This window comes from Gallus gallus, chromosome 5 (genome assembly GCF_016699485.2).
Source record: "Gallus gallus isolate bGalGal1 chromosome 5, bGalGal1.mat.broiler.GRCg7b, whole genome shotgun sequence".
NCBI lineage: Eukaryota > Metazoa > Chordata > Aves > Galliformes > Phasianidae > Gallus > Gallus gallus.
In genome coordinates this window covers 53,277,025-53,300,223 of record NC_052536.1, presented here as the reverse complement: position 1 = coordinate 53,300,223, position 23,199 = coordinate 53,277,025, and the positions used below count along the sequence as shown (strand labels likewise).

General features: G+C 51.6%; 2 protein-coding genes across 2 annotated transcripts; both read right to left on the bottom strand.

Annotated features, from left to right (window-relative positions):
• Nucleotides 1–302: 302 nt before the first annotated feature.
• LOC101748830 (inositol 1,4,5-trisphosphate receptor-interacting protein-like 1-like) lies at nt 303–4,210 on the bottom strand. Its single transcript, XM_004949873.4, has 3 exons — nt 4,197–4,210; nt 1,516–3,916; nt 303–1,064 (listed from the first exon to the last, which is right to left on the bottom strand). Exon 2 carries the CDS (start codon nt 3,911–3,913, stop codon nt 2,372–2,374), a length of 1,542 nt encoding a protein of 513 aa, XP_004949930.3. The 5' UTR covers nt 3,914–3,916; nt 4,197–4,210; the 3' UTR covers nt 303–1,064; nt 1,516–2,371.
• Nucleotides 4,211–10,220: 6,010 nt separating this feature from the next.
• LOC107053594 (inositol 1,4,5-trisphosphate receptor-interacting protein-like 1) lies at nt 10,221–12,061 on the bottom strand. Its single transcript, XM_046941927.1, has 2 exons — nt 12,048–12,061; nt 10,221–11,765 (listed from the first exon to the last, which is right to left on the bottom strand). Exon 2 carries the CDS (start codon nt 11,760–11,762, stop codon nt 10,221–10,223), a length of 1,542 nt encoding a protein of 513 aa, XP_046797883.1. The 5' UTR covers nt 11,763–11,765; nt 12,048–12,061.
• Nucleotides 12,062–23,199: the final 11,138 nt, after the last annotated feature.

The following is a 23,199-nucleotide window of genomic DNA, read 5'->3' as shown; positions in this document are numbered from 1 at the left end:
CTGTAACGGGAAAGATTTACCCTTTAGTTGATTCAATCACTGGTTCATGCCGTGAAGGGGTGGAGTGTATGGGAACTGTTGAATCATGGCCTGAATCTCTGATTGACCACCTGAAGCGAGTGCTGAGTCAGCTGCAGGGGCACAGGTGAATGCAATTTCACCTGAGTGACCGGAAGGGGTGGAGCCTGGCTCCACCCCTCCTAGACCCCGCTTAAGGGCTGACTCCCAAGGAGGAAGGGTCTCTCTCTGGAGATCACTCCTCTTGGAGCCCTTCTGTGAGCCCAGGACACAGGTAAGCTCTTTATTTCATTATTCCTTTGTAACGTGATAATCTCTCTGGTCCAATACCTGTATACCTGTTTGCCATACAGCCGCCCATGATCCTCTGCAGAGTCTGTAAAAACCTTAGCTGCCTAAGCTTGTGTGCAGCTTGTTACGTTTATTCATCTGCCACAGGGTCAAAAATCAGCGCTTTGTAATTCACTCAAACGCCAGTGGTTCAACATATCACACTGAGGCTGCAGAGCCTTCAGTAAGAGGATGGGAAGAGGTGCTGTGGGCAGGCTGAGCAGGTCTGGGTGCCCTCCGTGTGACCTGCCTCTGCTTGCAAGCATTGTACAGGCACGGGCTGTGCCGTGGTACTACATGTATGCTGCCAATGTGGTTGCAAAGCAATTTCGATTTTACCAGTGGAGCACTTCTGTGATGCAGCCTCCCTCCTGTGGTCAGCTTGGCAGTGCCTGAGGTGTGGGGCAGCCAGCCCTGGCATCAGGGAGTGCTAGCTCTGAAATCTAGTAACAAGGGGGAGCTAATTATTCCCTATGAAAATAACACAAGTCTCTGTTCTGTTGATTTTTTTTTTAATCGTATTATTTGTTTTTTTAGAACAGATCAGAGCTTCATTTTTGCAGCCGTATGCAAAATAGCCGCATTAGTTAGCTACCATTCCTGGATATGTGCACCCCACTAAGGGCTGCTGCTGTTGTGCTTCTTCCTGCCGAGATGGAGGCAGAGCTTCATTGTAGTCCCTTTTTCATCAGCAATCAGGACTCAGTCGCCGTTCCCTGTTAAGAGAAGTCAGGTTAAAAATGTATCCTTTCACACCCAGATTTACCTCCTGCAAAACGTGGGGGAATGTCACTGTCTAAAGCACCATCTCTGCCTAGTGACTTCTGTGGTGCTGCGATGTATCGGTGCAAATCGGCATTGGTGCCTGTGCTGAAAATGTATAGTTTGGAAGTGTGTAATTGGATCAGGCATGCAGGAGAATGAGTTGCAGAGAGGCTTCAACAAGGGCAGGACTGGGTAAGGAGAGTCAGTGGAGGGTTCAGCTCCCCTAGGAGCTTTTGTCGCAGCATGGTGTGTCCTTTGCCAGAGGCAGAGTGAATGATGGGGAGCATTACGTGGGTTTCTGCGGGAATGGTGGGAAATAGTGGTGATAGGTGGGTGGTTGGACTGGATGATCTGGAGGTCTTTTCTAGCCTTGGTGATTCTGTGATTGTAAAGCCGTCTCACCACAGCACTGGGCGCTGCCTCTGGGGGCATCTCCTTGGGCAGGACGCTCAGGGAGCAGAGAGTTTCTCCCCTTTTTGTAGAGGCCCAGGCTTGCAGAGCAGAGGGACTCTGACGGAGACGTGGGTGGGTCTGTGCCCAGCTGTTGACAGCAGTCTCTGCTTCAAGCGTCCATGCAGCGGCCTCTTCACCTGCGTGGGGTGTGGCTCCCTCGGGTGTGGTTTTCCTTTGGAGAGAACTTCCACCTGCTTGTTGGGCAGTGTCTTCTCCATGGCCAGCATGCTCAGCTCTGCAGCAGATGGCAAGTAGAATTGGGTGTCAGTGGTTTTGTAGCCACCTTCCAGCGCAGGGCCATGGAGCTGCAGGTGTTTGCGATGGAATCTGTTGCGCCAGGCATGCCTGGCTGTTTTGTGAAGCAGCGCGTCCCTGCGGCCACCTCGTGCCGCTGATAACGACAGCCCCTGCCTACTCAAAGTTCTGGAATGTGTCCGAGTCCTCTTGCTGTACACCGAGCATGAGCTCAATCCAGGGGAGGTGGTTGTGAGCCGGAGCTTGCAGAAGCGGACGGAGGGCTGCAACTTGAGCTGCACTGTGGACGTTTGAGGCATAGCCACCCAGGCTTCCCTCACCAGTTCCTGGGAGGAGGTTGCGGTTTCCTCCATATCTAGGTAGGCGTTGCCGCAGAGGGTTTGTAGGAGGGTGGGCATCTGCTCTCTCCTCAGCTGGTCCTCAGAGTGGTGGAGGAAGCGTAGCATGTCCCACACCAGCTGCTCCCTTGTGCTGCACATGTACTGCAGCACTCTGGCTACCCCACGGTGGATTTGCTGTGGAGAAAACATCCGGGAGCAATTCGCCCTGCCTACTGTGTGTCATCTCCTCCCTGTCCGGCGTGCTTGTGTGTGGGACAAGTGGATGTCTCGCATTTCTGGTAGATCAGCAGGCTTGTGAGCTGATCTTGCAGCTCCTCCAGCTCCTGCAGCACCTGCTCACGTCTGTCCGGATCTTCCGCCAGGTGTTGGAGGAGGTTGAGCGGCTGGGATGCTTGGAAATCCTGCGGCAGGGTAATCTCTGCTGGCACCTTCTCATTTCCAATGAGGAAGTGGTCCAGACGTTTCTCCTCCACACAGCAGCGCAGGTAGCGCAAGGTGTCATCCATCCGCTGCAGAAAATACCTCCCATGCCAGCTTTCCAGCGGGTTGGCAGTCAGGAGGTGCATGAGCACTGTCTTCAGCTCATAGGTAGAAAAGCTGTGGCCCGCCAGGATATGGGCACCCACTTGCGCGTATCTGAGGTAGAAATTGTCCTCCTGGGCATGGGTGGCTACATGCTGGAAGAACTTCGCCTCTGCCACTGCGCAGCTCTGTGTCCAGGTTGTGCTGGGGGTACCGGCAACCTCTGTCTCCTGGCTGCTCAGAAAGATGTCTGTTCTGTCCTGCTGTACGCCAAACACTATCTCAACAAAGACGGTTGTGTTGTTGATATCTGTCAGCTGAAGCCTGCAGGAGCGCCTGGACAGCAGCATCACGTTCATGCTGCATGTTGCAGACTCAGGCATGCACTTCCAGGCATTTCTGATCAGCACCAGGAACCAGCGGGCAGTCTTCTCCACATCTAGGTAGGAGCCAGTGCAGAGGCTGTGTAGGAGGCTGGGCTGTTGATTTCTCAGCTCTTCTGCGGAGGTGTGGAGGAAGCACTGCATGCCCATCTCCTGCTCCCTCCCGCACGTGCATTCCAGCTCCACACGGATACGGGGGTTCCTGGCTGGCAGCTCCCCTGGGGCACCCAGATCCAGGTGGAAAACGTGCCCACGGGGGGCCAACAGGGGCACAAGCAGGCAAAAGACAGGTTCATCCTCAAGGGGAAACCAGCTTTCGTAGGCACTGCCCACCCCGATGGGGCGCTGTGGCACTGGATAGGAAGTATCTGACACGAGGTACTGGCAAAACTGAATGAGGTAACCAAACAGCGAGAGTATCTGGTCACAGTTGCCTCGATGAATTTGGCTTAGCCAGAGCGTGTCAGGGAGGAAAAGATCATCCTCCTCTCGCACTTCCTCCTCCTGCTTCTGCTGCTCCTCCTCATCGCGGGAGCTCTCCTCATCACTGCTGTCTTCAACTGCCCGGAACTTTTTATAGATCTTCCACGTGAACCAGAGCAGAAGGACCGTAAGAAAAAGAGCACTCCAAACCTTCCAGTAAGGCCACACAGCACAGAGCAGGGCTTGCATGCCCACCCTGCTCTCCTCCGTGTTCTTCTTCTCTATGTGTAGCAGCAGCTTTGCCATCTGCTCTCGCAGATACACCTCATGCTGCTGCATGCGTTTGAGCGTGTCTGCATCGAACTCCTCGCCAACACATGGCACTCTCTGCGCCAACAACGAGAAGAGAAACGCCAAAGCCATGATCTGGAAGAGGTGAGAGAGGGGAGGTCAGTGGGGCTGGGTGGGAACTTGCACATGGCTGGGGGTGCGGGGCCAGGAGCCACAGCCCCTGGGGTCAGGTAGGAGCGGGGGGGAGGGAGCTGGGAGGCAGCAGGGGCTGAGGCCAGCACTGGTGGTGACTGCCCAGAGAGCCGCTCACAGGCTCTCCTGAGCGCTCACTGCCCTCACTGCAGGCTTCCAAACCCCTTGCGGGCGGGTGTTTGCGCCTGGCCCAGCAGAGCCTTCGCCCTGCTGCTGCACTCACCGCTGGCCCAGGCCAAAGTGGAGCAGTGCTGCCTGCTGCTGGCCTCAATACCAGCCCTGCATTGTGATGCACTGTGATGTCACAAACGCCCCAGCCCCACCCAACGCGGCCCTTCTCAGCTGCCCTGGGGCTGCCATGGCCCTGGCATCGGCCGTGTAGTGAGGCACGTGACCGGACTGAGCTCGCAGGGTCTCCCTTGGGTTTGATTGCGGAGATACTAATCTGCATCAAGTATTGTACTACTCTAGGGCGTGGTGACAGTCTAAATACAAATATTCTAGCCTGTATTTCTGATTGCATTTTGTCCATATTCATCAATTTGTGCAGATGTAATTTTCTTCTCCTTCTTTGGTGCAAATGTAGCTTTTCTAAGCCCTGTTGGTCCATCTTAAATCCCAATCTTAGTCCACTCGGGACTTGACTCAAGAGACGCATCTCCTGGAGAAGTGTGTTTCAGCCTATCTGCCATTCAATAAATAACCTAGTGTACCTATCCATCTTGAATCTTGTCAAGGTGTTTCCTTCTGTGAGACGGAGTGTCTGCCTTGTGACAGTGTGGGAAAACGTACGCTGGGCAAATTGGCATGTTAGCTTTCTGCAAGTTATGACAGCCCAAGAGGCTGGTGTCCTTCTTTAGTGTTCAGAGGAGTTTTAAGAACACACAATATGCAGAGCCTGCCTCCACCCCCAGTTCCAGAGAACTTCTGGCTCTGAGTGCATTTCAGTCCAAAAGCTTAACATTTACAGTTCTGCAGCTCTGCGGTTGTGCTAGATATGGCAGTGCTTAATCAACATTAACATATACTGGCTTGTATAATTCTCGTATCATGACTGCCCTGATGAATTCCACGAAGGCCTGGGAATGTGTGTACCTTCATAGGGAAGAAGTGGCTGAAGTGGGTAACTTATTTGAGGCTTTTTCAGTGCAAATGGCTTGGTATTTCTTGTTTGAGTTTCTGGGACTTTGATATTGATTGTAGCAAACAAAACAAAGTCCCTTTCCCACTCTTGGCCCCATCCGGCACAGCCCCTCACAGCTACCCTGGGCTGCCAAGGCCCTTGCATTGCAGCCGTTTGGAGGCTTGTGTCCGACTGAGCTCCCATGGTTTCCCCTGGGTTTGACTGCAGATATATTACTTTTCGTCAATTCTTTTACTCCTTTAAGGGATCGCAGCAGACAAAACAGCACACGTTGTGGGCCTGTAATGGTTATCTCATCAAAGAGCTTTTTGGTGCAAATGCTTTGGAATTATTTATTTTGAGTTTTGGAGAAGCTTATACTTACTCTTGTAAAAGAGGTCATTGTTCTGCTGGAGTAAATGTTTGTGCAAGTCGTAATGAATTTCAGTGAATATTTCAGGAGCAGAACTCTACTCTCGTTTATGTCAATCTTTCTTCAACGTGGTTTTGAACTTGTCTTAAATCGTGTTAACTGGAGTAAGTAACTCTGGTGTTAAGAAGCAAGTTCCTGAAATGTATATTGCTGACAAGAAACGTATGGTGGTCTTACCTAAAATCTGAAAACCAAAACTCCCTGCTGCAGTGGGACAGCTGCCGGAAGGTGACTTTGGTTTTAAAGTAGAACCTGAAACTTCCTAGGGGAAATCATCTAGTTCTGCTAATGAAGAAATCACCAAAAGTCAGGTATTAAATACCCCAAAGGAGAAGCTTCGCTTGAAGTGATGAACCCAGAATAGGCTCATGATTTGTGAACGGAAGAAAGATAAAAATGTGAAGAATTCAAGTGAGGATTAAAACTCTCAAATTCCAGCCGCCAGAGTTCAGAATGTCCCTATGGGAACGGTAGGGCCCAGGGCATGAAGTCTGCTTTTCAAAAGTAGAGCTTCAGCTACACCAGCTAGGAGTAACATCAGAAAGTGTTGGTATTTCTGTGGGAGTTCCAGCATTAGAACTTCGATTTCTTTTCTCATAGCCTGGTAAAGAAGGGATCTAGTTCCAGGGGACCTGAGAAGAAAGAAATCGCATTAAAGTAGCCGAAGTCTGGGGCTTTGGAGCGGCGCACCCGCAGCCGCGACAACGAATGCGCACGTACAGGGCTCTTTCGGCAGCCGCCCTTTCCCTCAGGAAACGCGGGAGAGGAGAGCGGGCCCTCAGCAGCCGCCAGCTCTCGCGAGAGGCGGATGTGATGTCGGCGTTGCCGAGGCAACACGCAGCCCCGCCTCACAAAAAGCCTCAAGGAGCGGAGGCGCCGGGCGCGGGCCCGTCGGTTTGTCTCGATCTGGCCTATACAGACGGGGCTGCGTGTTCTGGAGCTACTGCGGGCTATTTAAACGTGGAGTAACCATTTGCCGCCCGTTCACGTGACTGTCTAGCGAGGAGGCCTGTATTCTCGCTGTTCAGCATGTGATGAGACCGTTAACAGGCTGGTAACGCGGCAAGGATGTAAGCCGGCGCTGCTGGCTACAAAGCAGAGCAGAGAAGTTGCACCGCATTAAGGCTTCCCTAGACAGTGCTAGTCAGTCTGCTGGTTTGGCACGGCTGCAGCCCGGCGGAAGGTGATTGGCAGGAAAATTGTGGAGGACCCGGACAGAGGTCCCACAGCAACATGCTAGTGCACAGGTCTCTGGCTGCAGGGAGTGCCAGAGGCTGGCCCTTGTAGAGCAGGGAGATGGAGATAGCACTTGTGTTAGATGGGACCAGCTGAATGTCTTACTCAGCCTTACTCAGTGGTTGACCTGACGGAGGAGGTGGAGAGGATAAGGAGCCTTAGGGAGTGTGAGAGGAAGACTGATTGGTGGTGCCAGTCTGTATCGGGCCTGAGATTTAGGCAGCCAGCTGAGGCTCCACGTGAAGCACATCACCTCCTACTGCCTTGCAAAGAGGTAATAGGAGGGGACCAGCAGGCAGACAGCGTTCCTGCTACGGTGAACCCCGTCCTTTCCTCCCCCTAGTAACAGTGGTGATGAATGGGGGACAGGGGGCAGTGGCAAAAGGTCCCTGCTTGGCAATGCAGGTGAACCTACCCAACAATTCCCACCTCCCCAGCTGCCTCTGCAGAGCAGGTACAGTGCTCTGCAGGGACAACTGGACACTGGTGGGGATGATGGTTCTTTGCACTTGGAGGCGTTACCAAAGTCTAGCCAGACTACCCTTAGCATTAAAACCTCCTCAGCAAAGGAAAAAGGATGGTCCGTTGTCCTTGGTAACTCACTGCTGAAGGGAGCAGAATGCCCAGTATGCAGAGCAGACCCACTACACGGGGAGGTCTTCTGCCTCCCAGGGGCCCAGGTTAAAGATGTAAAGGAAGAAACTTCCTTCCCTAGTATCGCCCTCAGATTATTATCCCCTGTTGTTGCTTCAGGTAGGCAGTGATGTTATAGGGAGAACTTCCTTAAGGACTACTGAAGAAGGATTTCAGAGCCTTAGGGCAACTGGTCAGGAGTGCTGGAGCACAAGTCGTGCTCTCCTCTATCCCTCCTGTTATAGGGAATGATGAGGGACTGAACACGATGGGTCAGCAGATTAATACCTGGCTCTGAGCCTGGTGTGCTCAGCAGGGGGTTTGGGTTTTTTGACCTCTGCTCGATTTACACGAGACCAGGACTGCTGGCAACCAACGGGAACAGCTTATCCCACTGGTGGAAGCGGGTTTTATGATGGGAGTAAAGGCAGGAAAGGCTGGTGGTGAGGCCAGCGCTGGTGGTGACTGCCCAGAGAGCCGCTCACAGGTGCCCCGAGCACTCACTGCCATCACTGCAGGCTCCCAAACCCCTCGTGGGCCGGTATTTGCGCCCGGCCCAGCAGAGCCTTCCCCCTGCTGCTGCACTCATTGCTGGCCAAGGCCAAAGTGGAGTAGTGCTGCCTGCTGATGGCCTCAATACCAGCCCCGCCTTGTGATGCACTGTGATGTCACAGATGCCCCAGCCCCACCCTTTGGCCCCACCTCAAACAGCCCCTCTCAGCTGCCCTCGGCTGCAGTGGCCCTGGCATCGGCCCTGTTCCAAGGCATGTGGCTGGACTGAGCTCCCAGGGTGTGAGCAAACTCTTTTTGTACGATCTCTGTCAAACCCACTGGGGGTTTGACAAGAACTGCAGCCACTGCTGCAGAAGAACTAAGAACTACAGCCACTGCTGTTGATCCAGAAGCTAATGCATTAGTTTCACCTAACGAAGGTCACATACACCACTGGTTTCTTTGTTGGTTGTTTTTTTGATGTTTATTATAATGTAATGAAACATATAACAAGCTAAATATTCTTTTTTAAATTGTTCTATGTTAACTGTATTTTCTGGGTGGTCGATAACAGTTCTTCTTCACTCCATGTGGCCCAGGCATCTAAAAGGCTGGACTCCCGTGGCATTCGTAGTAATGCCGTGGCAACCAGGATATGGGTGCAGCTGTCTCCGTCTCCTGGCTGCTCAGAAAGATGTCTTTATGGTTGTGCTATACTCCAAACACTGCCTTAAGTAAGCAGTTTCTTTTGAAATCCATCAGATGTAGCCTGCTGTAGCGGCTGTTTCCTGAAGAAATGTGTCTCTGCTGCAGTGTGTCTCTGCGGCCACCTCGTGCTGCTGATAACGACAGCCCCTGCCTACTCAAAGGTCTGGAATGTGTCCGAGTCCTCTTGCTGTACGCCGAGCATGAGCTCAATCCAGAGGAGGTGGTTGTGAGCCGGAGCTTGCAGAAGCGGACGGAGGGCTGCAACTTGAGCTGCACTGTGGACGTTTTGAGGCATAGCCACCTAGGCTTCTCTCACCAGTTCCTGGAAGGAGGTTGCGGTTTCCTCCATATCCAGGTAGGCGTTGACGCAGAGGGTTTGCAGGAGGCTGGGCATCTGCTCTCTCCTCAGCTGGTCCTCAGAGTGGTGGATGAAGCACAGCCTGTCCCACGCTAGCTGCACCCGTGTGCACATGCACTGCAGCAATCTGGCTACCCCACAGTGGATTTCCTGTGGAGAAAGCATCCGGGAACAATTTGTACTGCCTACTGTGTGTCCTCTTCTCCCTGTCACGGGAGGGTTCAGCTCCCCTGGCAGCTTGTGTCACAACATGGTGTGTCCTTTGCCAGAGGTAGAGTTAATGACGTGGAGCATTACGTGAGTTTCTGCGGGAATAGTGGGGAATAGTGGTGATAGGTGGGTGGTTGGACTGGATGATCTGGAGGTCTTTTCTAGCCTTGGTGATTCTGTGATTGTAAAGCCGTCTCACCACAGCACTGGGCGCTGCCTCTGGGGGCATCTCCTTGGGCAGGACGCTCAGGGAACAGGGCGTTTCTCCCCTTTTGGTAGAGGCCCAGGCTTGCAGAGCAAATGGACCCAGACGGAGAGGCGGATGGGTCCCTGCCCAGCTGTTAACAGCAGTCTCTGCTTCAAGCGTCCATGCAGCGGCCTCTTCACCTGCGTGGGGTGTGGCTCCCTCGGGTGTGGTTTTCCTTTGGAGAGAACTTCCACCTGCTTGTTGAGCAGCATCTTCTCCATGGCCAGCATGCTCAGCTCTGCAGCAGATGGCAAGTAGGATTGGGTGTCAGTGGTTTGTAGCCACCTTCCAGCGCAGGGCCATGGAGCTGCAGATGTTTGCGATGGAATCTGTTGCACCAGGCATGCCTGGCTGTTTTGTGAAGCAGCGCGTCCCTGCGGCCACCTCGTGCCGCTGATAACGACAGCCCCTGCCTACTCAAAGTTCTGGAATGTGTCCGAGTCCTCTTGCTGTACACCGAGCATGAGCTCAATCCAGGGGAGGTGGTTGTGAGCCGGAGCTTGCAGAAGCGGACGGAGGGCTGCAACTTGAGCTGCACTGTGGACGTTTGAGGCATAGCCACCCAGGCTTCCCTCACCAGTTCCTGGGAGGAGGTTGCGGTTTCCTCCATATCTAGGTAGGCGTTGCCGCAGAGGGTTTGTAGGAGGGTGGGCATCTGCTCTCTCCTCAGCTGGTCCTCAGAGTGGTGGAGGAAGCGCAGCATGTCCCACACCAGCTGCTCCCTTGTGCTGCACGTGTACTGCAGCACTCTGGCTACCCCACGGTGGATTTGCTGTGGAGAAAACATCCGGGAGCAATTCGCCCTGCCTACTGTGTGTCATCTCCTCCCTGTCCGGCGTGCTCGTGTGTGGGACAAGTGGATGTCTCGCATTTCTGGTAGATCAGCAGGCTTGTGAGCTGATCTTGCAGCTCCTCCAGCTCCTGCAGCACCTGCTCACGTCTGTCCGGATCTTCCGCCAGGTGTTGGAGGAGGTTGAGCGGCTGGGATGCTTGGAAATCCTGCGGCAGGGTAATCTCTGCTGGCACCTTCTCATTTCCAATGAGGAAGTGGTCCAGACGTTTCTCCTCCACACAGCAGCGCAGGTAGCGCAAGGTGTCATCCATCCGCTGCAGAAAATACCTCCCATGCCAGCTTTCCAGCGGGTTGGCAGTCAGGAGGTGCATGAGCACTGTCTTCAGCTCATAGGTAGAAAAGCTGTGGCCCGCCAGGATATGGGCACCCACTTGCGCGTATCTGAGGTAGAAATTGTCCTCCTGGGCATGGGTGGCTACATGCTGGAAGAACTTCGCCTCTGCCACTGCGCAGCTCTGTGTCCAGGTTGTGCTGGGGGTACCGGCAACCTCTGTCTCCTGGCTGCTCAGAAAGATGTCTGTTCTGTCCTGCTGTACACCAAACACTATCTCAACAAAGACGGTTGTGTTGTTGATATCTGTCAGCTGAAGCCTGCAGGAGCGCCTGGACAGCAGCATCACGTTCATGCTGCATGTTGCAGACTCAGGCACGCACTTCCAGGCATTTCTGATCAGCACCAGGAACCAGCGGGCAGTCTTCTCCACATCTAGGTAGGAGCCAGTGCAGAGGCTGTGTAGGAGGCTGGGCTGTTGATTTCTCAGCTCTTCTGCGGAGGTGTGGAGGAAGCACTGCATGCCCATCTCCTGCTCCCTCCCGCACGTGCATTCCAGCTCCACACGGATACGGGGGTTCCTGGCTGGCAGCTCCCCTGGGGCACCCAGATCCAGGTGGAAAACGTGCCCACAGGGGGCCAACAGGGGCACAAGCAGGCAAAAGACAGGTTCATCCTCAAGGGGAAACCAGCTTTCGTAGGCACTGCCCACCCCGATGGGGCGCTGTGGCACTGGATAGGAAGTATCTGACACGAGGTACTGGCAAAACTGAATGAGGTAACCAAACAGCGAGAGTATCTGGTCACAGTTGCCTCGATGAATTTGGCTTAGCCAGAGCGTGTCAGGGAGGAAAAGATCATCCTCCTCTCGCACTTCCTCCTCCTGCTTCTGCTGCTCCTCCTCACCGCGGGAGCTCTCCTCATCACTGCTGTCTTCAACTGCCCGGAACTTTTTATAGATCTTCCACGTGAACCAGAGCAGAAGGACCGTAAGAAAAAGAGCACTCCAAACCTTCCAGTAAGGCCACACAGCACAGAGCAGGGCTTGCATGCCCACCCTGCTCTCCTCCGTGTTCTTCTTCTCTATGTGTAGCAGCAGCTTTGCCATCTGCTCTCGCAGATACACCTCATGCTGCTGCATGCGTTTGAGCGTGTCTGCATCGAACTCCTCGCCAACACATGGCACTCTCTGCGCCAACAACGAGAAGAGAAACGCCAAAGCCATGATCTGGAAGAGGCGTGAGAGGGGAGGTCAGTGGGGCTGGGTGGGAACTTGCACATGGCTGGGGGGCCGGGGCCAGGAGCCACAGCCCCTGGGGTCAGGTAGGAGCGGGGGGGGGAGGGAGCTGGGAGGCAGCAGGGGCTGAGGCCAGCACTGGTGGTGACTGCCCAGAGAGCCGCTCACAGGCTCTCCTGAGCGCTCACTGCCGTCACTGCAGGCTCCCAAACCCCTCGCGGGCCGGTGTTTGCGCCCGGCCCAGCAGAGCCTTCTCCCTGCTGCTGCACTCACCGCTGGCCCAGGCCAAAGTGGAGCAGTGCTGCCTGCTGCTGGCCTCAATACCAGCCCTGCATTGTGATGCACTGTGATGTCACAAACGCCTGAGCCCCACCCAACGGGGCCCCTCTCAGCTGCCCTGGGCTGCCATGGCCCTGGCATCGGCCGTGTAGTGAGGCACGTGGCTGGACTGAGCTCGCAGGGTCTCCCTTGGGTTTGATTGCGGAGATACTAATCTGCATCAAGTATTGTACTACTCTAGGGCGTGGTGACAGTCTAAATACAAATATTCTAGCCTGTATTTCTGATTGCATTTTGTCCATATTCATCAATTTGTGCAGATGTAATTTTCTTCTCCTTCTTCGGTGCAAATGTAGCTTTTCTAAGCCCTGTTGGTCCATCTTAAATCCCAATCTTAGTCCACTCGGGACTTGACTCAAGAGACGCATCTCCTGGAGAAGTGTGTTTCAGCCTATCTGCCATCCTAATCAGAATGAAGAGAAGGACGAGGCATTCTGTGAGCAGCTTGCGGAAGTTGCGCGATCGCCAGCACTCGTTCTCATGGGAGACTTCAACTTCCCTGATATTTGTTGGAAATATAATACAGCGCAGAGGAAGCAGTCCGGGAGGTTTCTGGCGTGTGTGGAAGATAGCTTCCTGACACAGATGGTACGAGAGGCTACCAGGGGTGGTGCCCTGCTAGACCTGCTCCTCGCTAACAGAGAAGGACTGGTGGGAGATGGGAAGGTTGGGGACTGTCTTGGGCAGAGCGACCATGGAATTGTAGAATTCTCTGTTCTTGGAGATGTCAGAAGGGTGACTAGCAAATCTGCTCTCTTGAGCTTGCAGAGGGCGGACTTTGACCTGTTCAGGATGCTTGTTGCAGGGGTCCCTTGGGAGTGGCTCCTTCCGGGTAAAGGGGTCCAGGAAGCCTGGACGCTCTTCAAGACGGAAATCTTAAAGGCACAAGAGGAACAAGGGAAGTGGCGGGGGTGATTGCTGAGCTGCTTTCCGCCATCTACCAGGGCTCCTGGTTATCTGGAGAGGTTCCAGAGGATTGGAGGCTTGCCAATGTGACTCCCGTCTACAAGAAGGGCCGTAAGGAGAATGTGGGGAACTACAGGACTGTGAGCCTGACCTCGGTACCAGGGAACGTTATGGAGCAAATCATTTTGGGTGAGATCACATGGCATGTGCGTGGCATCCAGGGGATCAGGCCCAGCCAGCCAGCACGGGTTCATGAAAGGCAGGTCGTGCTTGATCAGCCTCATCTCCTTCTGCGACCGGGTGACCAGACTGGTAGATGAGGGAAAGCATAAAAAAATCTGTTGATTTTTATTTGATTGTATTATATTATTATTATTTTTTAGAACAGATCAGAGCTTCATTTCCGCAGCCGTATGCAAAATAGCTGCATTGGTTAGCTGCCATTCCTGGATACGTGCATCCCACTAAGGGCTGCTGCTGTTGTGCTTCTTCCTGCCGAGATGGAGGCAGAGCTTCGTTGTAGTCCTTTTTTCATCAGCAATCAGGACTCAGTCGCCGTTCCCTGTTAAGAGAAGTCAGATTAAAAATGTATCCTTTCACACCCAGATTTACCTCCTGCAAAACGTGGGGGAATGTCACTGTCTAAAGCACCATCTCTGCCTAGTGACTTCTGTGGTGCTGCGATGTATCGGTGCAAATCGGCATTGGTGCCTGTGCTGAAAATGTATAGTTTGGAAGTGTGTAATTGGATCAGGCATGCAGGAGAATGAGTTGCAGAGAGGCTTCAACAAGGGCAGGACTGGGCAAGGAGAGTCAGTGGAGGGTTCAGTTCCCCTGGCAGCTTGTGTCGCAACATGTTGTGTCCTTTGCCAGAGGCAGAGTGAATGACGGGGAGCATTACGTGGGTTTCTGCGGGAATGGTGGGAAATAGTGGTGGTAGGTGGGTGGTTGGACTGGATGATCTTGAGGTCTTTTCTAGCCTTGGTGATTCTATGATTCTAAAGCCATCTCACCGTAGCACTGGGTGCTGGCTCTGGGGGCATCTCCTTGGGCAGGACGCTCAGGGAGCAGAGCGTTTCTCCCCTTTTGGTAGAGGCCCAGGCTTGCAGAGCAAACGGGCCCTGACGGAGAGGTGGGTGGGTCTGTGCCCAGCTGTTGACAGGAGTCTCTGCTTCAAGCGTCCATGCAGCGGCCTCTTCACCTGCGTGGGGTGTGGCTCCCTCGGGTGTGGTTTTCCTTTGGAGAGAACTTCCACCTGCTTGTTGAGCAGCGTCTTCTCCATGGCCAGCATGCTCAGCTCTGCAGCAGGTGGCAAGTAGGGTGGGGTGTCTGTGGTTTTTGGAGCCACCTTCCAGTGCAGGGACGCGGAGCTGCAGGTGTTTGCGATGGAATCTGTTGTGCCAGGCGTGCCTGGCTGTTTTGTGAAGCAGTGCGTCCCTGCAGCCACCTCGTGCTGCTGATAAGGAGTGCCCCTGCCTACTCAAAGGTCAGGAACGTGTCCGAGTCCTTTTTCTGTGTCCCGAGCAGGAGCTCAATCCAGAGGACTTTGCCGGAGGTAGTGGTCAGCTTGATCTTGCAGTGTCGTTTGGAAGGCAGCAACTCGAGCTGCGTTATGTTTGACATAGGCATAAGCGCCCAGGCTGCTTTCACCAGCTCCTGGAACCAGGCTGCGGTTTTCTCCATATCCAGGTAGCAGTCGGTGCAGAGGGTTTGCAGGAGGCTGGGCATCTGCTTTTTCCTCAGCCGGTCTGCAGGGTGGTGGAGGAAGCAGAGCATGTCCTGCAACTGCTGCTCCCTTATGCACGTGCACTGGAACTCCACACGGATGCGGGAGTTCCTTACCCCTCTCCTCGCCTTGGGGCCCACCTCCAAGTGGAAGATGTGTCCCGGGGGTGCCTTCAGGGGCACGAGCATGCGGTAGACACTGTAGCACCCTTGGGGACCGCTGCCTTCAAAGCCAACGCCCACCGCAATGGCTGGCTGCGGCCGTGGCAGGAAGTAGCTCTTTGGAACTATCTGACACGTGTTCAGAAGTTCATCCACCAGCTCTGCCACCACCTTGCACGTCTGTGTCCTGCTCTTCAGCGGCCAGATGGAGAACTCCTGGTAAAACCTGCTCATGTAGGTAATGTCGTCGGGGTCTCCGTGGCACACCGGCTCCCTCAGCTCCCTTTCATATTCTTCCCACATCTCCATCATTTCGTGGTAGAGCCTTCTCTCTTGCCTTTCCCTAGCGGTTGCGGATGTGGCAGAAGAGCAGGAAAAGCAGCAGTACAGCCAAGGCCCAAATTAGCCAGGGCTGCACCGCAAAGAAGCGCGAGGGTCACGCATCCGTTCTGCATTGCTCTGTCTCCTTCAGCAGCTTTGTCATCTGCTCTCGCAGATAGACCTCACGCTGCTGCATGCGGTCGAGCGTGTCTGCATCCAACACCTCGCCAAGACGTGGCGCTCTCTGCGCCAACAACGAGAAGAGAAACGCCAAAGCCATGATCTGGAAGAGGTGAGAGAGGGGAGGTCAGTGGGGCTGGGTGGGAGCTCGCGCACGGCTGGGGGTGCGGGGCCAGGAGCCACAGCCCCTGGGGTCAGGTAGGAGCGGGGGGGGAGGTGCTGGGAGGCAGCAGGGGCTGAGGCCAGCGCTGGTGGCGACTGCCAGAGAGCCGCTCGCAGGCTCCCCTGAGCGCTCACTGCCACCACTGCGGGCTCCCAAACCCCTCGCGGGCGGGTGTTTGCGCCCGGCCCAGCAGAGCCTTCGCCCTGCTGCTGCACTCACCGCTGGCCCAGGCCAAAGTGGAGCAGCCGCTGCTTGCTGATGGCCTCAATACCAGCCCCGCGTTGTGATGCACTGTGCTGTCGCAAGCGCCCCCGCCCCACCCCTCCGCCCCCCCCCCCCCCCCCCAACACGGCCCCTCTCAGCTGCCCTGGGGCTGCCATGGCCCTGGTATTAGCCGTGTAGTGAGGCATGTGGCCGGACTGAGCTCGCAGGGTCTCCCTTGGGTTTGATTGCGGAGATACTAATCTGCATCAAGTATTGTACTACTCTAGGGCGTGGTGACAGTCTAAATACAAATATTTTAGCCTGTATTTCTGATTGCATTTTGTCCATATTCATCAATTTGTGCAGATGTAATTTTCTTCTCTTTCTTTGGTGCAAATGTAGCTTTTCTAAGCCCTGTTGGTCCATCTTAAATCCCAATCTTAGTCCACTCGGGACTTGACTCAAGAGACGCATCTCCTGGAGAAGTGTGTTTCAGCCTATCTGCCATTCAATAAATAACCTAGTGTACCTATCCATCTTGAATCTTGTCAAGGTGTTTCCTTCTGTGAGACGGAGTGTCTGCCTTGTGACAGTGTGGGAAAACGTACGCTGGGCAAAATGGCACGTTAGCTTTCTGCAAGTTATGACAGCCCAAGAGGCTGGTGTCCTTCTTTAGTGTTCAGAGGAGTTTTAAGAACACACAATATGCAGAGCCTGCCTCCACCCCCAGTTCCAGAGAACTTCTGGCTCTGAGTGCATTTCAGTCCAAAAGCTTAACATTTACAGTTCTGCAGCTCTGCGGTTGTGCTAGATATGGCAGTGCTTAATCAACATTAAAATATACTGGCTTGTATAATTCTCGTATCATGACTGCCCTGATGAATTCCACGAAGGCCTGGGAATGTGTGTACCTTCATAGGGAAGAAGTGGCTGAAGTGGGTAACTTATTTGAGGCTTTTTCAGTGCAAATGGCTTGGTATTTCTTGTTTGAGTTTCTGGGACTTTGATATTGATTGTAGCAAACAAAACAAAGTCCCTTTCCCACTCTTGGCCCCATCCGGCACAGCCCCTCACAGCTACCCTGGGCTGCCAAGGCCCTTGCATTGCAGCCGTTTGGAGGCTTGTGTCCGACTGAGCTCCCATGGTTTCCCCTGGGTTTGACTGCAGATATATTACTTTTCGTCAATTCTTTTACTCCTTTAAGGGATTGCAGCAGACAAAACAGCACACGTTGTGGGCCTGTAATGGTTATCTCATCAAAGAGCTTTTTGGTGCAAATGCTTTGGAATTATTTATTTTGAGTTTTGGAGAAGTTTATACTTACTCTTGTAAAAGAGGTCATCGTTCTGCTGGAGTAAATGTTTGTGCAAGTCGTAATGAATTTCAGTGAATATTTCAGGATCAGAACTCTACTCTCGTTTATGTCAATCTTTCTTCAACGTGGTTTTGAACTTGTCTTAAATCGTGTTAACTGGAGTAAGAAACTCTGGTGTTAAGAAGCAAGTTCCTGAAATGTATATTGCTGACAAGAAACGTATGGTGGTCTTACCTAAAATCTGAAAACCAAAACTCCCTGCTGCAGTGGGACAGCTGCCGGAAGGTGACTTTGGTTTTAAAGTAGAACCTGAAACTTCCTAGGGGAAATCATCTAGTTCTGCTAATGAAGACATCACTGAAAGTGTCAGTTTGTCCTGATCTGGCCTATAGAGACGGGACTGCGTGTTCTGGAGCTACTGCGGGCTATTTAAACGTGGAGTAACCATTTGCCGCCCGTTCACATGACAGCCTAGCGAGGAGGCCTTTTTTCTCACTGTTTGGCTTGTGCTAAGCCCGTTAACAGGCTGGTAACGCCTGGCAAGGATGTAAACCAGCGCTGCTGGCTACAAAGCAGAGCAGAGAAGTTGCACCGCATTAAGGCTTCCCTAGACAGTGCTAGTCAGTCTGCTGGTTTGCGACAGCTGCAGCCCGGTAGAAGGTGATTGGCAGGAAAAATGTGGAGGACCCGGACAGGGGTCCCACAGCAACATGCTAGTGCACAGGTCTCTGGCTGCAGGGAGTGCCAGAGGCTGGCCCTTGTAGAGCAGGGAGATGGAGATAGCACTTGTGTTAGATGGGACCAGCTGAATGTCTTACTCAGCCTTATTCAGTGGTTGACCTGACGGAGGAGGTGGAGAGGATAAGGAGCCTTAGGGAGTGTGAGAGGAAGACTGATTGGTGGTGCCAGTCTGTATCGGGCCTGAGATTTAGGCAGCCAGCTGTGGCTCCACATGAAGTACATCACCTCCTACTGTCTTGTTACCAAAGTCTAGCCAGAGTACCCTTAGCATTAAAACTTCCTCAGCAAATAAAAAATGATGGGCCATTTTGGAGGAGCTGGAGTCTGCTGTATGTCGGAAAACTGATATAGTCAGCATCACATAAATGTGATGGGATCACTCATACAGCTGGAGTGCTGTGATTGATGGCTACCAGTTTTTCAGAAGAGATAGGCAAGGCAGGAAAGGCTGTGGTGTGGCCCTCTCTATTAAGAAAGAATGCGAATGTATGGAAATTAATGATGGTGATGATATTGTTGAGAGCTTATGGGTCACAATAAAAGTGAAGGCCAGTAAGACTGACTGAAGGACAAAATCAGGTCCCTGCAGTATAGAGACCCAGCAAGAAAAGAGAAAGCAGCTTCACAAGGTAGACATAAGGGGCAAATAGAGATAGTTTATGTAGAGAGTATTAGAAAACAAGGGATTCCAAGCACTTTCACAGGCACTAGGTCTGGAATTACAAGGAGAATGAAGGCCATAAAGATAAGGGCCGGAGAACAGCTCGAAAACATTTGGCAGGGAGGTGGTTAGATGTCTGAAGTGCAAGCTGAAACCAGTTTGGGGGATGCCCCCCCTTTGGGGTCAGAAGTTTGCAGTGAGGAAGACTATGAGCCTTCGCGAGGAAGACTACGAGCCTTCATCATCACGACCTACTACGCAGGCGCAAGGGGGGGAGGGACTGCATGCTAATGGGCTCTCTGGAATGTAATGAATATGTATCCGAATTCCTGTCAACTATTGCTTATGTATTAGTTCGACCTATATCTATAGCATGATTTCTTCTGACAGTGTGCAAGTTAGGTGGAACGATCCCCCTTGCACCAGGGTGTACGCGTGTCACCAATAAACACATGCCTGCTCTATATCCTTACTGGCTATAGGGTGATTTCCGCACGTCACTGACAGTATCATGGGAGTCTGCTGCAGGCCACCTAGCCACAATGAAGAGGTGGATAAGATACCTTATAGATAGTTGGATGAGGTCTTGTGGTTTCCACCTTTTGTTTTCTTGGGGGACTTTAACTTCCTAGCCATCTGCTGGAATTTATAATACAGCAGACAGGGAACAGTCCCAGAGGTTTCTTGAGTGTGGGAGATAGCTTCCTGATGCAGTTTGTGAAGGATCCAACAAGGGGAAGCAAAATCCTCCACCTGTTGTTTGTTAACAGAGAAGGTCTTGTGGGAGATGTAAGGGTTGGAGGCTGTCTGGGACAAAGAGATCACAAAATGGTAGATTTTTTCACTCCTTGTTGAACCATGGAGGGGAGTCAGCAGGACTGCCACCTTACACTTCCGGAGGGCAGACTTTGGTCCTTTTCGGACCATGGTTGAGAGAGTCCCTTGGGAGGTAGTTTTGGAGTGCATGGGAGCCCTGGAAGGCTAGGAATATGTTAAGGAAGTTATTTTAAAGGTGCAGGAGCTGACCATCCCCAAGTCACGGAAAACAAGCCGATGGGGAAGGAGATCAGTTTGGCTCAACAAAGATCTTTGGCTGCTACTAGTAAGACTAGTTGCTCTCTGGGCACACAGCTCCTTGCACTGGAAGGTAGGGACAGGGAACAGAATAGGCCCTGCATAATCCATGATTAGATGGTTTTGGACCTGCTCTGAAAGCTGGACACTTGCAAGTCCAGAGGGCCAGATGAATTGCACCCTAAAGTGCTGAGGGAGTTGGCAGAGATGTGGTTGCCAAGTCCATCAACCTTCAACATGCCTGGCTAACTGGGGATGTGGTGGACTGGAGATGGGCAAATCATAGAATCATAGAATGGCCTGGGTTGAAAAGGGCCTCAAAGATTATCCAGTTTCAATCCCTCTGCCTTGGACATGGTTGTCAACCACTAGACCAGGTTGCCCAGAGCTACATCCAGACTGGCCTTGAATGCCTCCAGGGATGGGGCATTCACAACCTCCTTGGGCAACCTGTTCCAGTGTCATCACCCTCTGTGTGAAAAACTTCCTCTTAATATCCAACCTAAATCTCCCGTCTCAGTTTAAAACCATTCCCCCTTGTCCTATCACTATCCACCCATGTAAACAGTTGTTCCCCCTCCTGTTTATACACTTCCTTTAAGTACTGGAAGGCCACAATGAGGTCTCCTCAGACCCTTCTATTCTCCAAGCTAAACAAGCCCACTTCCCTCAACTTTTCTTTACAGATAGGAGAGGTGCTCCAGCCCTCTGATCATCTTATTGGCCCTCCTATGGACCCATTCCAAGAGTTCTGCATCTTTCTTGTGCTGGGGGTGCCAGGGCTGGATGCAGTACTCCAGATGGGGCCACACAAGAGCTGAGCAGAGTGGGACAATCACCTCCCTCTCCCTGCTAGCCACCCCTTTTTTAATGCAGCCCAGGATATAGTTGGACTTCTGGGCTGCGAACACACATTGTTGGCTCATGTCCAGCCCATCTTGTGACACCCATCTTCAGAAAGGGCCAGAAGAATGATCCTGGTAGCTACAGAACTGTCATTCTCACCTTGGTGCCAGGGAAGGTTATGGAACGGATAATCTCAGGAGCAATCATGGACCAATTAAAGATCAGCCAGGGAATCCAGCCCAGTCAGCATGGGTTTATGAATGGTAGATCCTGTTTGACAAACCTGATTTCTTTCTATGACAAGGTGACCCACTTAGTGGATGAGGGTAAGGCTGTTGATATAGTCTACCTGGACTTCAGTAAAGCCTTTGACACTGTCCCCCACAACATCCTCACGGAAAAGCTGACTGCCTGTGGTTTGGATGGGCATACGCTCTGCTGGGTGAAACACTGGCTGGATGGCTGGGCCCAAAGAGTAGTGGTCAGTGGAGTTGAATCCAGCTTGCAGCCAGTCAAGAGTGGTGTACCCCAGGGCTCAGCACTGGGGCCACTTCTATTCAGCATCTTTATTAATGATCTTGATGAGGGGATTGAGTACACCCTCAGTAAATTTGTAGGCAACACCAGGTTGGGAGAGAGTGTTGATCTGCCTGAGGGGAGAAGGGCACTACAGAGGGACCTGGATAGACTGGAATTGTGATCAAACCAGGGAAATGAAGGTCAGGAAAATGTAAGATACGGAATGAGGGACATCCCATTCTAACAGCAGTTCATGCTACTCTATGCTAAGCTTGCCCAGGAACTCTTCTCCACCGGACAACTTACTAAGCATTTGCATATTTGAAAAGTTTTCTTCTTTTCCTTATTCCTGCAAAACTTACCCCCCACCATTTTTTCTTCCAGATTACAGTGAAAATATTGTTTTGAGTACCATATAGAGGAGCACAGACAAGGAAAACACTACAAGTATTACTACTGCACATATCCAGTACCAGGGCCTGGAGTAACAACATGGTATCAGGGCACGGGCCAGACTCCTGATAGTGGATGCTCTTGGCCCCTTACAGAACAGAGTTTGTCCAGTGATGAGAAACTGACCCGTAGAAGCTTCTAAGTGAGAAAAAAAATATATGAGCCATGTATTTACACACAGTGCAATGTAATGCAGTGCCACCTGGTGAAAATGCATTGAAGATTTTTCTAGTGCAGATGTGGATTTGAAGGGATGCAGTTTATCCAGGGGAACCTACTGTGATATAGTATTGGATACTTTCAACATGCTCCTGCTATGTGCTAGCAGCTGAAAATGGATGTTAGGTTACATGTATGAACTGTGGTCTGTTTAAAAATAAAGTGCCTCCCTTGGAGTAAGCATAGATTTAAAGTATACATTAAGATACCTGAATGGAAGAAGGAAACTGGTACTGAGGTCAAGTTTGCAGGGGAAACAAGTTCCTCAGCTGATATGAAGTGACATAATTCCCAGTATATTTAAGTAACAGTTAGTAACATCAAATCAAGGTTAGTATGTCTTCAAATGCAGGATTTCCAGAGCTGGAATTCTGCTTATAAACCTCTGAGTAATCAAGTTGGACCTATCATAGTTTTGTTGAAGCATGCCTACAGACACCTGAAAATCTTACTGAAGATAATTTATGGTCTTGGAAAAGAAAGATGTATGTCGGTGGGAAAAAAAAAGAGAAGAGTGTTGGAGTGGTATCTCCAGTGCTGAGGAGCCATATTCTTTAAAAAACAAACAAACAAACAAACAAACAAACAAAAAAAACAACAACAGACGATCAGGCAAGAGAAAAAACATTAGCTGCAGTGATACTATATATTAGTGGCATGCTTGTTTTCAATGCTTTAGTGAAAGGACACTAAATAAACTATGTATTCTGAATCTGTGCTGATGAGTATTGTAAATTCACCCTCCTAATTGCTATTAAATGACACTTGAAATCAAGAAGTAGTGAGGCTGACAGGAACCTATGTCACTTTCTGGATTACTTCATTAAGCTATACCAGAACAGTCAGAAACACAGTGGTGGCACATGTGAAGGACTGTATGGAGAAGGAAGAAATGAGTGTTATTTTGGCTTACAGATTGACACTCTTTTGATCTGGACAGAGAAGTGAGAGCATGGGAACAGTTACTGTCTTTGGCCTAGCTGGCAATTTTTAGTTACTTTGCATTTGCTTAGTGCTATAGAATTTTTGGTAAATGGGAGGAAAGTCGGCTGCAATGAGATGGGCTTATCCTGCCTTAAGTCAGATTAATGTATTTGTGTTACTTTTTTTCCTCACTGATGTCAGTGCCAGCTCTGCAGAAAAGGGGGACCTGACCATGCCTTTGCCATGAACCCAAGTTAGAAAGCCTTAAAATATTGTCTAATGAACAGAGTCAAGCTTAAAGCTGGTTTCTGCCATTGTTAGTCTCAGTGTGGACTGAAAATCTTTACAAGGCCTGCCCACTTCCAACTCTCTCATTTGCTAGAAAAGATATTTCAAACTGAAAGGGAAAAGTGATTTCTATCCACTACTTTCTTGCACAGCCACATAGCTTAAGTTGCTACCTGCCTCACTTTTCAAGTTTAGTTTATAGAGATCATTATTAAAATACTTAACATCAACATGAGTAGGTACCTCTCTATGCTTTGTTCTAATTTCCAATCCCCATTGCCTGCAGCGTAGCTGATAAAAGTATTTCCCCCATAAAATAGAGCCAAGACCTGTGTGGATCCAAACTCTGGAGAGAGGAAAAGCTCCAACTCTCATTAATGTCAGT

Excerpts from the sequence above, each read along its gene's own strand:
- LOC101748830 (XM_004949873.4), bottom strand. The coding sequence starts at position 3,913 with ATGGCTTTGGCGTTTCTCTTCTCGTTGTTGGCGCAGAGAGTGCCATGT.
- LOC107053594 (XM_046941927.1), bottom strand. The coding sequence starts at position 11,762 with ATGGCTTTGGCGTTTCTCTTCTCGTTGTTGGCGCAGAGAGTGCCATGT.